Source organism: Buteo buteo, chromosome 13 (genome assembly GCF_964188355.1).
Source record: "Buteo buteo chromosome 13, bButBut1.hap1.1, whole genome shotgun sequence".
Taxonomy (NCBI): Eukaryota; Metazoa; Chordata; class Aves; order Accipitriformes; family Accipitridae; genus Buteo; species Buteo buteo.
In genome coordinates this window covers 8,186,817-8,200,339 of record NC_134183.1, presented here as the reverse complement: position 1 = coordinate 8,200,339, position 13,523 = coordinate 8,186,817, and the positions used below count along the sequence as shown (strand labels likewise).

The following is a 13,523-nucleotide window of genomic DNA, read 5'->3' as shown; positions in this document are numbered from 1 at the left end:
GTGTCCAGGGGACAGAAGCCCTACCTTAAAACCTCAAGAAGGACACAGCATATCTGATAGCATATACTTCACTTATGTTGTTCCACCGTGGTGCCTCAGTCCCAGCCTGCAAAGGACTTACCTACTCATACAAGCATTCCTTCCCTAGGAATGTGAAGGTGACAGAACTCTCAACTTTGATACTAACCATGGATTATATCATCACATAATAACACCAAATAGTGAGTCTTGACCCAAAATAATGAAACACAATTAAAAGGACTCAACATTTAAACTGGGCATGACACTTATCAGGAAACCTACCTGACACTTCTCCTTGAGGTCCATGGCTATGCGGTTCTGTAAGCATGTCCAGCAAAAGGGGATTGCTCCTCAGGGGAGAATGTCTCCTAGGTAGAGATGAGCTTGGCTACACTTATCACATCACCATCTGTGGAAACAGAAGGGAAAGCAGTCAATCTCCCCATATCACTCCCTTTTGGACAAGAAAGTGATGAAATTCACAAAACTCAAGTTACAGGATTGGTCTTTAGAAGAAGGAGAACTGGGGAGCTGAAAGTGCTTCTACTAGTACATCAACCCTTCCCTTACTCAGAACTGATCCCATTAGCTTAAGTCCCCCCAAAATCTGGCAGCAATAGATTAATTAAGTCCCCTGCAGCTGAGAGTAAGAGTATTATTGCAGCCCTGACACACTTTTGGGCAAGCCTCCAGAAAAAGCTGACAAAGCGCTGAATTCCACCAGGTGTTGGAGCATGCTGTCACCCATGGCTATTTGTCTTGCTATTCTTATCTACTAGGAGCTTTGTCCAGCTAATCTCTAATGGAGCCTGCCGTAATGATTCTTCCATTTGCTGAACAACACCTCCTATCTTTGACAAGGCTATGCTGCTGGGCTGAGCATGTATCTGACCACCATTAAGTAGGCCAGAAGTCATAAAAACAATTCCAGATTATCAGGGAACTAGGACTTTTTTTTTTTTCCTTTTTAGCAAAACTGGGACTGTAACAGAATTGAGGTAGGAAGCAGCTCTGGAACTCACATCCTTCTAGCCTATCTCCCCCTTGATCTCCCATGGCATAAACTTGTTCTTCTTCCACATACGCAAAATGCCTTTTCTGCTCAAAACAAAGGATTTGTGTTCATTGCTCCAGAGGATTCTCTTACATATAAACACAATGAGGTATTATAAGATCATGCTATGATTGGTCTGGGAAAGTCTTTTTGTTGGTTAGTAACTCTTGGTTCTATTTTTTAATATCACACACAAACTCAGGGCTTGGACATATACTTCTCGTAAATCCAAACAAACAAGGAAACAACTAGATCTGCAAATCAATCCAAACGCCCACACACTTCCTAGATACAACAGGACTGGCTTTTGCCAGCTGGGATTTACTACCCTGCTATATACCATACTGCCTTCTTCAAAGAAGGATTCTGGAGGTCCCATCCTTGTGGCAGTCACCTATGGCACTACTCTCCATGATGCTACATCATTTCAAGGAAAATGAGGCATCCAAAGCTTACTGAGAAAACCACTACTGCCCCATGCTGAAGAGTTAGATGTCAGTATTTCCTCTTATGCAGGCAAGTCCTGCACCTGTGTTCTGGGAAGCAGCCAGCATTCAGTATTCAGACTGCTGGTTATCAAAGAACTGCTTGCAGTCCAGCAACCAGCACCTGCAAGTACCATTTTTTTGGCTGCCGGCTGGCTGGCATGAGCCACAAGTCTGGACTCTGCCCTGCTTTTCTGTTCTGTGACCCTTGTCAATGTGCACACACCAAGGGAATGAAGCTATTTCCAGTCACTTCGTATCCCTGCCAGGCCAATTAGCAATTGCAAAGAGAGGATCAGACAGTTACTGGAGCGAAGCTGACAAACAGGGCTGGGAGTGGGAAGGGGGAAAACATACTTTTGTAGGCTTGCACACAGCAGCTTAGAGCCTTAATATCTTGCCTTTAACTTGAGAGTGACTTCAATATAAGGGAAGGCAAGAGAAGATGATTTTAAGGAGAAAATGGTCACTAACAATAAAAGGGCTAAGAAATAGATCCATGATTCTTTTTTTTCTTGACTCCCCTCCGACAGAAGATTTATTAGTAGATCTACTGAAGGATTTATGCACTGTTGTCTCACTCATTCAAATAAAAGTTAAGCGCCTGAATTTCTCTCTGGATCTGGACTTCAAAAGCATAATTATCCATGACACAACTGGCTAACTGGGAAGCCAAAGTCACAAAAGCAGAACAAGAAAAAACATCCTGGACTGTTTGTGCTAATCCCATGGAGCCCGTATCATTAGCAGTGGTGGGTGGCTCTGGCTGGAGGGCAGGGGGCCATGCAGGGAGGCAGCTGGGCAGGAGGCAGGATTTGCTGCACTGCCCTGAGTGACATTTTGTTTTAGGCAGCAAACTGAAATGTGATCCTGAACGCAAAACATGCCATTCCTTAAAGTTCAAGGCACACCATCCACATGCTTAGGAACACCACCCTGAAGTCCTTCCATGCTAGGAAGCAGGATACACAACAAGGGTGTTAAAAAGATGAAAGACTGGTTGGAAAGAGTGAATATTCCCTACCCAGAGAAATTCAAAAGCTGTTATAATGAACAATATAACAAGAGCTTGTAAAAGTAATCAGTGGGGCATGCAGCACTGCTTCATCATAGTACATGCTCAGGGCTTCTCCAAAATTTGAACAAACTAACCTGAAATCCAGAAGCAGTTCAGTTTCTGTCACATCCCCAATTTAAGATGCCAACAATGGTTAGATAGTAGACATTTCACAGAGAGAAAGCAAGAAGCCAAGTCCTTCCTGTGCCAATCTGGATATACAAAACAAGCAGAATGTTTCATTTTTCAAAGTTTAAAAAGGGTTTTCATTTAGAACCAAGAATTCCAAACACAGCTAATCCTAGATAGGTTAGGAGAGGATAACTGAAGCCAAAAGCAAAGACAGGCTACAATGATAAACCATACTCCCCCAATTTCTGCACCATGATTGGCACTAGAGCCAAATGTGATTTGTGTGCTTTCTTTCAAATGCATAGTTTATCAAAATAAAAAGTCTGCAAGAATATTGCAAGAATTATGTCATACCAACTAAAAACCTCTTATGCATTACAGAGGTCTTGCAAACACTCAGAAAATGACTTCACAAAACAAAGCTGAAGCAGTTCATTAATTCTATAGGCAACATGCAGATCTGCAGTTGTGCATCCATCCATGCCATCCCCCACAAGGTCCTTGGGTGTTCCCCTCCCAGACTCTTCTGTTTCAGGGATTCCTGTAATTCCCACCACCAGACATGTCTCTCCATCACCCCTACCCAACAGCAGGGACTCACCACACTCTGGACCCATCCTAGGAGTTTTGTGCACTACTATTTCTTCCACACTAGAGTATCTGCCTTCCTCTGTCCTCCCTGTTCTTATCTCTCTTCTCTCTGCCCAGGCAATTAGTCACTCATGCTGTCAACATGTTAAACTCTGCCAGACAGCAGGACAGAAATGAGGTGGGACTGCTTTGCTGGAACATGTTAGTAGGTGTCAAAGTATTCGGCTACAGACAATCAGAGATGCCCGAAGCTGTGGTTGCTCTGCTCAGACACCAGAGGCTCAAAGTGCAGCCAGTTTACCCCTTTCACTTTCCCAGCACACTCTATCCTCCTCAGCATTCTCATGCCTAGTGCAGTCCATGAAACTTGGAAATGGCTGGATGTGGCATTCAAGTGTCATCATGCTGCATCCAGCCTGAGAAATACTTCCAAATCATTAGGTATAGTAAAACCCAACGTAGGGTCCACCAAATAACTCAATCCAATGCATATATCACTAACAGCAAGCTAACTTTCTGGAAATGCTGTATGCTGAACTCAACCAATAGTCAGCCCATAGCTATGTGGACCAGTCTGCAATGCACATTACAATATCTTTATTTTATATTTATAAGAATGAATGAGTTCAGTGCTTGGGTTGCCATATGTATCTGATACCCAGTCCTTTTCAAATCTGAAAAATACATTCCCATCACACCAAACTTTTTTCTGTTTTGAAGTGCCCTGAGCAAAGAGTAAGTCTTGTAGCTTGATCTGAGCATCAACAAGTGCCTGAAACATCTTTCTGAACAGAAGAAGCAGAACTTTACAAGGGTCTATTCAAACTTTTGTTTACCTGATTACCTTTGGAATAACAGTCATGCAGCCAGCATATAGGTAACAAACACTGTGCTTTCAGATCCTCCTTTGAAATCCAAGGATTTCAAATCATGACAACTTAACCAAACCTCACAACACCATTATGAGATATCAGTGTTGAAATTTAATAAGAAACTATACAGCATGATACATTACGTAGAGAACTTATAAAACAACTAGCAAACAGAAAGATCAGATAACTATACAACCTATAGACTTGGAAAGAAAAATGTGTTTCAGAAGCTGCAAGTCTTTAGGGAGAAAAATAAATCAACCTAATGATAATGGTCTCCCTAAAGTGTTCAATCACTGATGCTTTCATGTTATTTACTGAAAATTCCCAACATAGATTAGTCTATAAAAAATGATGGGGAGTCTGAACATTTCTTGCTGCCAAAAGCGAATTCCTCAAGAACAGAAGCCTGATCTGTCACCAAGAATAGAAACACGGGGGAACAGATAACAACCAAAAAAAGCAGCTGCCTTGGAGAAAATGGCTTAGATTAGAGCTGATTGTTTTGATATCAGCAGAACCATACGGTCTTCCTACTCGTGAGTAGCTGATGCCTGCCTGATAATTTGCAACATGGGCACATTTACTGATATATGGGCTTCCAAAGGTGCATCAAGTGATACTGTCAATTGCTTTGAAACCCACTGAGAGCACAGAATAATTACAGCAAGGGAGCTGGCAGCCACACTTCTTGGCTTCAGTATCCGCTTGTGAAAAAACTTGTCAAAATTTGGGCCAGCTAAACATTCTCTGCCTCAATAACCCTAGATTTTAGATAGGGATATGCATATCTGCTTCAGAGAGAGATCAGGAAGTAAATTTATTAGTATCTGTAAAGTAAGTGAGATCTTCTGAATTAGTGTTGTATATGTGCTAAGTATTATCAACTCAGTAGTGGTCAAATATCTCATTTGTGCATGGCTGTGAAGAATCCAGAGTTGATTTCACACAGGCTCCTCTTCCCTTGCTAAATGACAGGAATTAGAGAGAGATCTATTCTACCTTGAATCAGGAATAGGATTAAATTTAATTTAAAGTTTGTCTTCCACGTGACAAGTGTGCCTTTTGGAGGTGAAATTACTTTTTGTTTAAACCTTACTTGCAGAGAGTTTTCCAATAAAAAATATGTCTGACTCCTTCCTTCTTTCTTCAGCACAGTACTTGCACATTAGACTTGTTTCAAAGGACAGTGGTGTCTTAAAATGAAAGCTAGGCAACAAGGAGGGAGAAAGGGAGTAGGAAATAGCTTTGGCACACTTGTAAGAGTCAGACCATCAGTTTACTTGCAAGATTAAGATTGGTAAAACAAGATGCTACACAATCGAAAGAACGCATTTATTTTCATCTTAATTTTGTTCTGGTGAGTTGAGAAGTGATTGACGGATATGATCAAAAGAATGATCAAACTAGTTTAGTCTACCTTACTGTTTCCACAGAGGCTGATAATGTTTCAAATTAAGTTATAGTAAATCTGAAAGGTCTTTGTTGTGTTAATTTTTCTTTACTTGGTTAAAAACAAAAAACGAGTGTTTGGGAATTAAAGGATTGCTTTATCTTCTCTGCTTCAGGTACTCTAAGCCTGCCACAGAAAGACAGAGCATATGTACAGTCTGGATCAAAGCTAAAAATGCAACAAAAGGCACAATTCTGAAAGTTGTAAGGGCCCCTCCAGCTTCTGTAGAGCAATGAGACATCATCTTCTTTGTGGCACGATGCCTTGAGTGACAACTAAAACATTTTACACAAAATTTATGGAAGAATTCACTGCAAAAGTGACAGCTGTCATTCGTCATCATGATATTGGTTATTATGGCAACCAGGATTGTATAATCACCTCTATTTTAAAAAAAACACCCTGAAATGCTAGAAAACCACAAAAAGGCAGCAGCTCAAAATAAATCAAAAAGCCTGTGCTGTATTTATAGGACCTTCTAACAAATCAATTTTTGCTGACGTACACTGACTCACAGATAAAAGTGCAGCTTTTTCTCTTAATTCCAGTTTATAAATAAGAGTGTTCTATGCATAGTTTATAGTAAAGCCAGGCAAAAAACCCTCTTATATTAGTGTTTGCCATTTGGAGATATTTAAGGGTGTCTTCTGGGAGTTCCCCAAAGCAGGCCCAGCACCTGAAGGCCATTAACAGGATCAAGCTCATACATTCATTCAAAACAAAGCACAGCCCTTATGTAGAAAAGACACTGATTAGTTCAGTAGATTGTATATTTTGCTATTCTCACAAACAGCTCCATGAAAGTTTTATGATGAACATTTGTATGATGAACTGTGTCTAGAAATAGGGCAGTGAGCTGGCTCACCCTACTGTGAAAGGAAAACAGAGGAGCTCTCTGCAGCTGCTTAAGAACTTCTCTCCACTATTCACTCAAGAGTTTTCCAGACAGAAATCCAAAGTGCCCTACTTAGTGTACAAATCATCCCATACATCACAGATGTTAACCCAACCAACCGAAAGCAAATCCTGCTCCGTGGAGGCCTAGGCACAGGACAATACTGCCCAAGCCCTGGCAGGACTTTTTTTGGCCAACCTTACAGAAGGATTTGTCTTGTGGCCAATCGCCCATGGCCCCGGCCCTGCTCCTGGCCAGTCCCACCCAGCCACAGGTGTATATAAACCCTCACACCCACCCCTTTTTCAGGGTTGTTTTTTTCTGCTTGGAGTAGCTTGGTGTCTGGAGTACTTGCTGTGGCTTCTAGTGGTCAGTTTGGGAAGGACTCTAACAGAAGCAAGGGTGGCCTCAAAGATAGAGATTTAAACAGTTAGAGCTCTAATATGAAGATTAGAGAAAGAAGGTTTGTTTTCTTGGTTCTACTTACAGTAGTAATATTGATTTGTTTTGTGACCCAGGCTAAAAGCACTAATATCTTAATCTTCTCGTCAGATAAAAAATGTTGGCAATGTGTTTATTTAAAAGGTCATGGTTAAGAAGAATATTAAGTAAAGTGTTTTGATATGCTTGAGTAAAAGACAACAAAGAAATATAAAGCACTCTTCTAAAGAACAAAAGATATCTTGCATAAAACCAGCATAGTGTAGCTATTTATATGCATGCCTGTACTAAGCAGGCTTCTTAGAAAGTAAATTGAGCTTGCTTGCTAGGTTATTCAAATTTTGCTATATTTGAGCAAGCCCTGTAGTTTAATGCAGTACAGCAGCTGTTAAGTAACAGTTTGTTTATATAGAAACTTGCATTTCTAAGGAACCTAAAGTGTTTCATAGAGATCGTGCATTACTATACCATTGTATCTCATCATGTATGAGCTGTCTGTTCAACTAGGAACCTTATTCCACAATTGCTGGGGGAAATAATATGGTTTTAGAGAAGCATGCCATAGCAGCTTCCTTTTCTCAGAAAATGTGAAAATAGGTACTACTTGGTAGCTGCCTCAGGAAGACAGATGGGTGCTTATGCTCATCTGCTGCTATCTTGGTAACTTTTAAGACTGGTAAGTCTAACTTAAACTCTTCTGTGGCACAAGGTGTCCTGTGAAAACTCAGTGACTCTTAAATGTGTAGCTATAAGACTATCTGCTCCTGTCTGGGTTTTCCCTTATTCTTTAGCTATCTTCTGGGTAGATAGTATCATCTAAGACAAAATTCTTGTGCTTTACGTAATAGGATTTTCAACTGGGATTTTTAGGCCTTTTCTATAATCAGTAATGGCCTGTGTTATCCTGACAGGAGAAAGCTCCCGAACAATGGACAAACAGTGGTAATGTACTCCAAGAACTATGTGGATCACAGCTTTTGGAAATAAAACAAGTGGACGTCTGAGGCAAAATGAAGTACGCTGTGAACTTCTGCTGATCAAAAGACCGTGATGAGGTAGGAGCAGGAGTAAAGCACAATGGAACAACTGGCTGAGTCGAGGCTGCTATTCAGGCTCGTAAGGGATCTAGGCAAACTTGTGAAGGCCTTTTAGTCAGAATTTGGGACTATCCCCAAAAACCTTACTCAGCGTACAAACCTGGAGCCGCACCAAGCGCACCCACAGCTGTGGGTGCACCGTGCTTTGGTCTGCGCTGCCGGGGGCTCGGTCTGGGGACACCCTAACCCCCCGCCTCGCTTGGGGCTGAGGGAACCGCCGAGGCCGGTGTCCGGCGGGGGATGCTCCGCGGCGCTGCGAGGCGGAGTCTGTCCCTCAGCCGTGGGAGAAGCCCCGCTGGGTGCGCTGAGCCGCTAACACGTGTGGGAGCGCCTTTTGGGGGGTGGGGGGGGTGTCTTTTTATCTCCTCTCCCTCATAAACCGCTAGGTAACAGTCCGGCGAGGTGCCAAGGGAGGGTGTGTGAGGGGAATGGTGCTGCGCGGGAGCCCCGGCCCGAGGGATGGAGGGCAGCGCGGCGGGACCGCCGCCGGCTCTGCCTCGGGCCTCCCCCGCCATGGCGGGCCGCCTCCAGCCGAGGTGGGGACCCCCGCCGAGGGAGCGGCGGGCCCTTCCCGGCCCCGCTCCCCGACGGGACGGAGCCCGGCCGCGCCCCGCCGCCGCCGCTCGGCCCGTACTCACCAGCCGCGCCGGGCAGTCTCGGCGGGGGAGCCGCTCGCCCGCCGGGCCTCCCCCCGCGCCGCCGGGGCCGCCATCAGGGTCACTGGCAAGCGGGACGCCACGGCGCTGGGGACCCGCGGTGGCGCTTCGGGGCGGCCTCAAGAAGCCGGTGTCTGGTTGGTGAGATCCCGCGCGGCCGCCCGTACGCCGCGCGGTGATTGGCTTGGCCGGGGTGGCGCGCGAAGCCGAGCATCCGCCCTGGCGGCAGGTCGGGGCTAACCCTGAGGGGAGCCGGAGCGGGCTGCGCGCCCTGAGGAGCGGCTGCTCTGCCCCGGCGGCAGCGCTGAGGGGGACGGCCGGCAGAACGGCGATCCCCCTGGCCCCGCGGCTGCCGGGATGCCGTCCGAGGGACGGTGCTGAGGGGCAGTGAAGTGACTCGGGGGTGAAGGGAACGCGCGAGGGAACGGAGGGAGCCCAGGAGCGCCCTGTGGCCTAAGGCTCCAGCTCCTTGGCAAAGGCAGGCCGCGGTGGGTGCCCCAGTCGAGGGGGGATGAGGGAGAAGGGATGTCGCTTTGCCAGGGCTGTGCCTCTGCAAGGGGAGGGTGACACCTGCAGATCTCCCTCTGAAAAAACGCTTTTGCCGTAGAGTAACCAACTGCCTGGAAGTCTCGGAGGAGCTGTGAGGTGAATGCACGCGCTGGGTGTCAGATGCACATGGTGGGAACGAGCGCACAAATGTACCAAGGTGGTAACGTAACGAGAAATCTAAGCCGCTGCAGAATCTGAAAAGGAAATCAGAGGTGGGAGGCAGAGATGGCCACTTTTGTGCCTCTGTGTACAGAGATTTGGGGGTTGTCTTCTGAATTCATAGTGGATTGGCTAAATTGAAAAGATGTGTGTCCCTTAGTTAGAATTCCTTTCATGTTCCTGTAATTCATTGCAGGGCTTGTATTATCCCAGGTTGTGATGCAACAGTTCCCATGTGAGATTTTTCTTTACAAAACTGATGTTCATTAGTGTGCTAAACTACAGATGCCAAAGCCTGGTGCAGTTGTTTGCAATTTTATGGCAATAAATTGTACAAAGAACTTAAGCTCTGCATTGTTTTCCCTGCAGATGCAGTTTTGGATGAGAATGTAGTAGTTTGGGAGTGTACTTGATACAGTCTACTTTCACAGTGTCTAAATACATAGAGAGTGCAGGAGTTCTACAAATGTGGTGTCCTGGTTTCAGCTGGGATAGAGTTAATTTTCTTCCTAGTAGCTGTTACAGTGCTGTGTTTCGGATTTAGTGTGAGAATAGTGTTGATAACACACTGATGTTTTAGTTGTTGCTAAGTAGCACTTATCCTAAGTTAGGGATTTTCCAGCTTCCCAGGCTCTGCCAGTAAGCAGGTGCACAAGAAGCTGGGAAGAAGCATGGCTAGGACAGCTGACCCGAACTAGCCAAAGGGATATCCCATGCCATAGAATGTCATGCACAGTGTATCAACTGGGGGGAGTTGGCCGGGAGGGGCCAATCGCTGCTCGGGCATTGGTCAGCAGGTGGTGAGCAATCGCATTGTGCATCACATGTTTTTTCTCGTGTTGCATTTGGTTTTTTATTTTATTATAATCCTTTTCATTACTATTATTATTACATTTTATTATTGTTGTTGTTAGTATTATATTTTGGTTTACTTTAGTTATTAAATCATTCTTATATCAACCCCTGAGTTTTACTTTTTTCCCCCGATTCTTTCCCCCATCCCACTGGTAGGGGGAAGGAGTGATTGAGAGGCTGCATGGTGCCTAGTTGCTGGCTGAGGTTAAACCATGACAAGCTCTTTTAAATGCAATCTAAATTTTAGTGAGGTGAGTGAAGGCCACAAAACTCCTGATTTTCCTGTGCTGCTTGTTACCCAGAACAATTGCCTATAATCAGTTAAAAAAACCTCCCACAACTATAATACACTTGTGTGACACTGCAAGTGTTTTTGGTATCTTAGAAGGAAATAAAATGGCAGGTCTGGGGAATTTTATGGTGTAATTTAGAGACAGAACAGGAAGGGGAAGAGGATAAATGTGTTACTGGAATTGTAATAACATAAGATCATGAGTTGTGCTTAGTGCTGCACGAGCATCTTGTTAGTTCCTCTTTAGATTGTTCCACCCCCAAAAAAATCTACTTAATTAGTAGAAGGCTTTAAATAAAAGGTCATAGTAAAGATACATCTTGAACAGAGATCCGGAGTCTGGATTATTTTGCCTCTGACACTGATTCCCTGTGGGTCTCGAACAAGCCACTAACAAAACCTGTTTTCACTCACAAGTATGCTGTATATAGAATTTCTGTCAATGAGACGTGCAGTTATAGGGGCTGATAGACTGGACCTTTAACCTATTTGTGCCTTTATTTCCTCCTTGGTAAATCTGATCTAATTGTTCACCTCAGAGTGATTTAGGGACCTAGTGCTTGTAGAGTGTGTTGAGGTTAAGTGAAAAACATTATTAAAATGCAGTATTACAAGGATGGTTGGAAGAGTAGAAACACCCTTGAATTGGACAGTGTTGCTATAGATTCAGAAATAGGACAGGTATCCAGAGAGCACTTTTCCCATATATTCTGGTACTAGATGACAAAGGGAAAACTCAAAAGGCAAATGCTGTGAAGTATTCAAGAGGCACTAAACTGGTATGATTTTTGGATCTGAGGGCTTTGGTGTAAAGACCTGTTCTACAAGAAAGTGCTCTGTCTCATGTTAAGTCATCATCCTCTCTATTTAATATTACGGAATTGTGAACGAATGGTCTAAAGGCAAACAAGATAATGTTACTTCTGGATGTTTATAGTAATGTAATATTCTGGTATAGAAAGCTCAGATCAGTTAATTTTGCCTGCAAATTAAGATCACTTCTCATACTTGCTTCAAAATAGCTATTAAAACTATTCCTTGGGTGCTTTTTTTCCCACATCCTTGTACTTCTTGGAATTGTTTAACTGTAAAGGCCTCCTATATAATTTTGGTAGGAAGTGAGTTTATAGAAATGAAACAGCTACTGCAAACCTATGTGTATAGCCTAAAAAAGCTTAATTTCATGCTCACCATGTCTTCAGCGCAGGGATATACTGTCTCCTCTTGGGACCACAACATATGGGCAGAGACATGGCTCAGTTTGCAGTAAGCTTCCGCCTCTGAATGGCTTGCAGTGCCTGACAGATCCACAGGAACTATTTGACCTCCCTGCATGTGCCTTTCAGTCAGTCCTCATCAGTGTGCTGCTGCGGGTAGAGCAGACATGAAAATTTGAGTAGGACCACTTTAAAGCAGGTATTGTATGCAAAAAAAATCTTTCTTTGCCTTTTTTTTTAGTTAAGCTCTCTGGCCAGATGTTGAAGTTGCATTTTAATCAGTATTTGATGAGTAGCATTTCTGAACAGTAGTGCAAAATAATTAAAAAAATTAATTTAATTGGTGAGAAAATTTTGTATTGTTTAGAAAAGGCAATTGCTGTATGTCTGATTCCCCCACCCTTTTGCACATTTCATGACAGATTCTAGGAACTGACCATATTTCTAATATGTGTGTAGTGATAAGAGGAATTAAAAGGGGAAGATTGATACAAAAGCTGTCTGAGTTAAAAATTAAAAGCAATAGTTGAGTTGACCAACACCTCCCAAAGCTGAAGGGACGATAGTATTTCATTTTAGCTGAATGGTATTACTTCCCAGCTCCTGTGTATTGTTTAATAAATAAGGGAGATGCACATAGTTCAATGTCTAATTATAAAAAATGAGACGATATATTCCTCAAAAGAGAGAGATTCTGCCTTTTAGTAATAAACAGCATCTGCTTTGTTTTTCTCCAAACTGAAAGGTAATTGAACTGACAATTCCAAGCTGTCTTGAAAATGACAGATGACTGAATTGGGAGTAGGAAGAAAGCAGAAGCCCTTTTGTACTGAAGAAAGGGAGATGGCACACTATAGTTGGATCTGGTTCCCTTTTACAGATTTCTTTCAGAGCTTAAGCTGCTCTGGGTGACCCCAGCCAACTCGTTTTACTGTTTAATTTCTTAATGTCAGCAATGGCTATTACAGGTCCCAGGTAGAGCAATATTTCCTACATAGTCATTTTTATAACAATCTTGTTCTTTCTTCTCTGTGACCATAGAAACACATGTGGTACGGAAGAGAATCTGCTTTTATTACATTCTTCCTAGCTCACTTAGCTTTACTGTAAGACTCATGGGTGTTTTTGTTTTGGACTCTTTTTCTGCTAGTTTTGAGGCTAAGCTAACTTCTTGTCTCCTGGTCTATAAAAGTCTTAATCACCATGTGTTTGTCTCACATGGTGATTAAGCTGCTTCACAAGTGCTCTTGAGATCTGTAATGAGTAGAATTGTGAAGCTGTTTGGGCAGATCAGCTGTTCTGTCTGGGTCACAAGCACCAACACTTACTTACTGCACTTGGACAGATTCACGCAAACAGACAGTTGTGATAACATTTCAATATGTGTGTGAGAAAGCCAGAGCAGAGCATTAGGAGGGTTTCTGAACAGGGAGAGCTGGATGATGGTTACAGGAAGGCTCAGAAGTCAAGAACTATGAATTCTGTTCCTACTGCTGTTGAACATTGTGGTGTTAGTTTATTGTATGGCTTCGGGCAAGCCGTCTATGCCTCTGTTCCCCTGTTTGCAGAATATGGATATTTATATTGTGTATATGTGTATACATCTATTATCCCTTTGATATTGTTGCCTTTATCACTAACAAAGCTGCAAACTAAAATGAAACTAGGTAGTCAATATACAGTAGTGACCCAAACCA

General features: G+C 43.3%; 1 protein-coding gene across 6 annotated transcripts in view; it reads right to left on the bottom strand.

Annotated features, from left to right (window-relative positions):
- Positions 1-8,880, bottom strand: part of TMEM94 (transmembrane protein 94) — a 51,656-nt gene extending 42,776 nt beyond the window's left edge. For 2 of the 6 annotated variants that reach the window (XR_012652694.1, XM_075044525.1), the window contains exons 1-3: positions 8,737-8,826; positions 2,713-2,829; positions 304-430 (exon numbers count right to left, since the gene is read on the bottom strand). Coding sequence is in view for 5 of the 6 variants with exons in the window: in XM_075044525.1 (XP_074900626.1) it covers positions 304-327 (24 nt within the window). In the remaining variant the exon portion in view is untranslated. Of the gene's footprint in view, positions 1-303; positions 431-2,712; positions 2,830-3,350; positions 3,411-8,736 lie in introns of those variants that run through there. The other 4 variants (XM_075044528.1, XM_075044529.1, XM_075044526.1 and 1 more) reach the window with 4 other exon arrangements.
- Between the last annotated feature and the right edge of the window lie 4,643 nt (positions 8,881-13,523).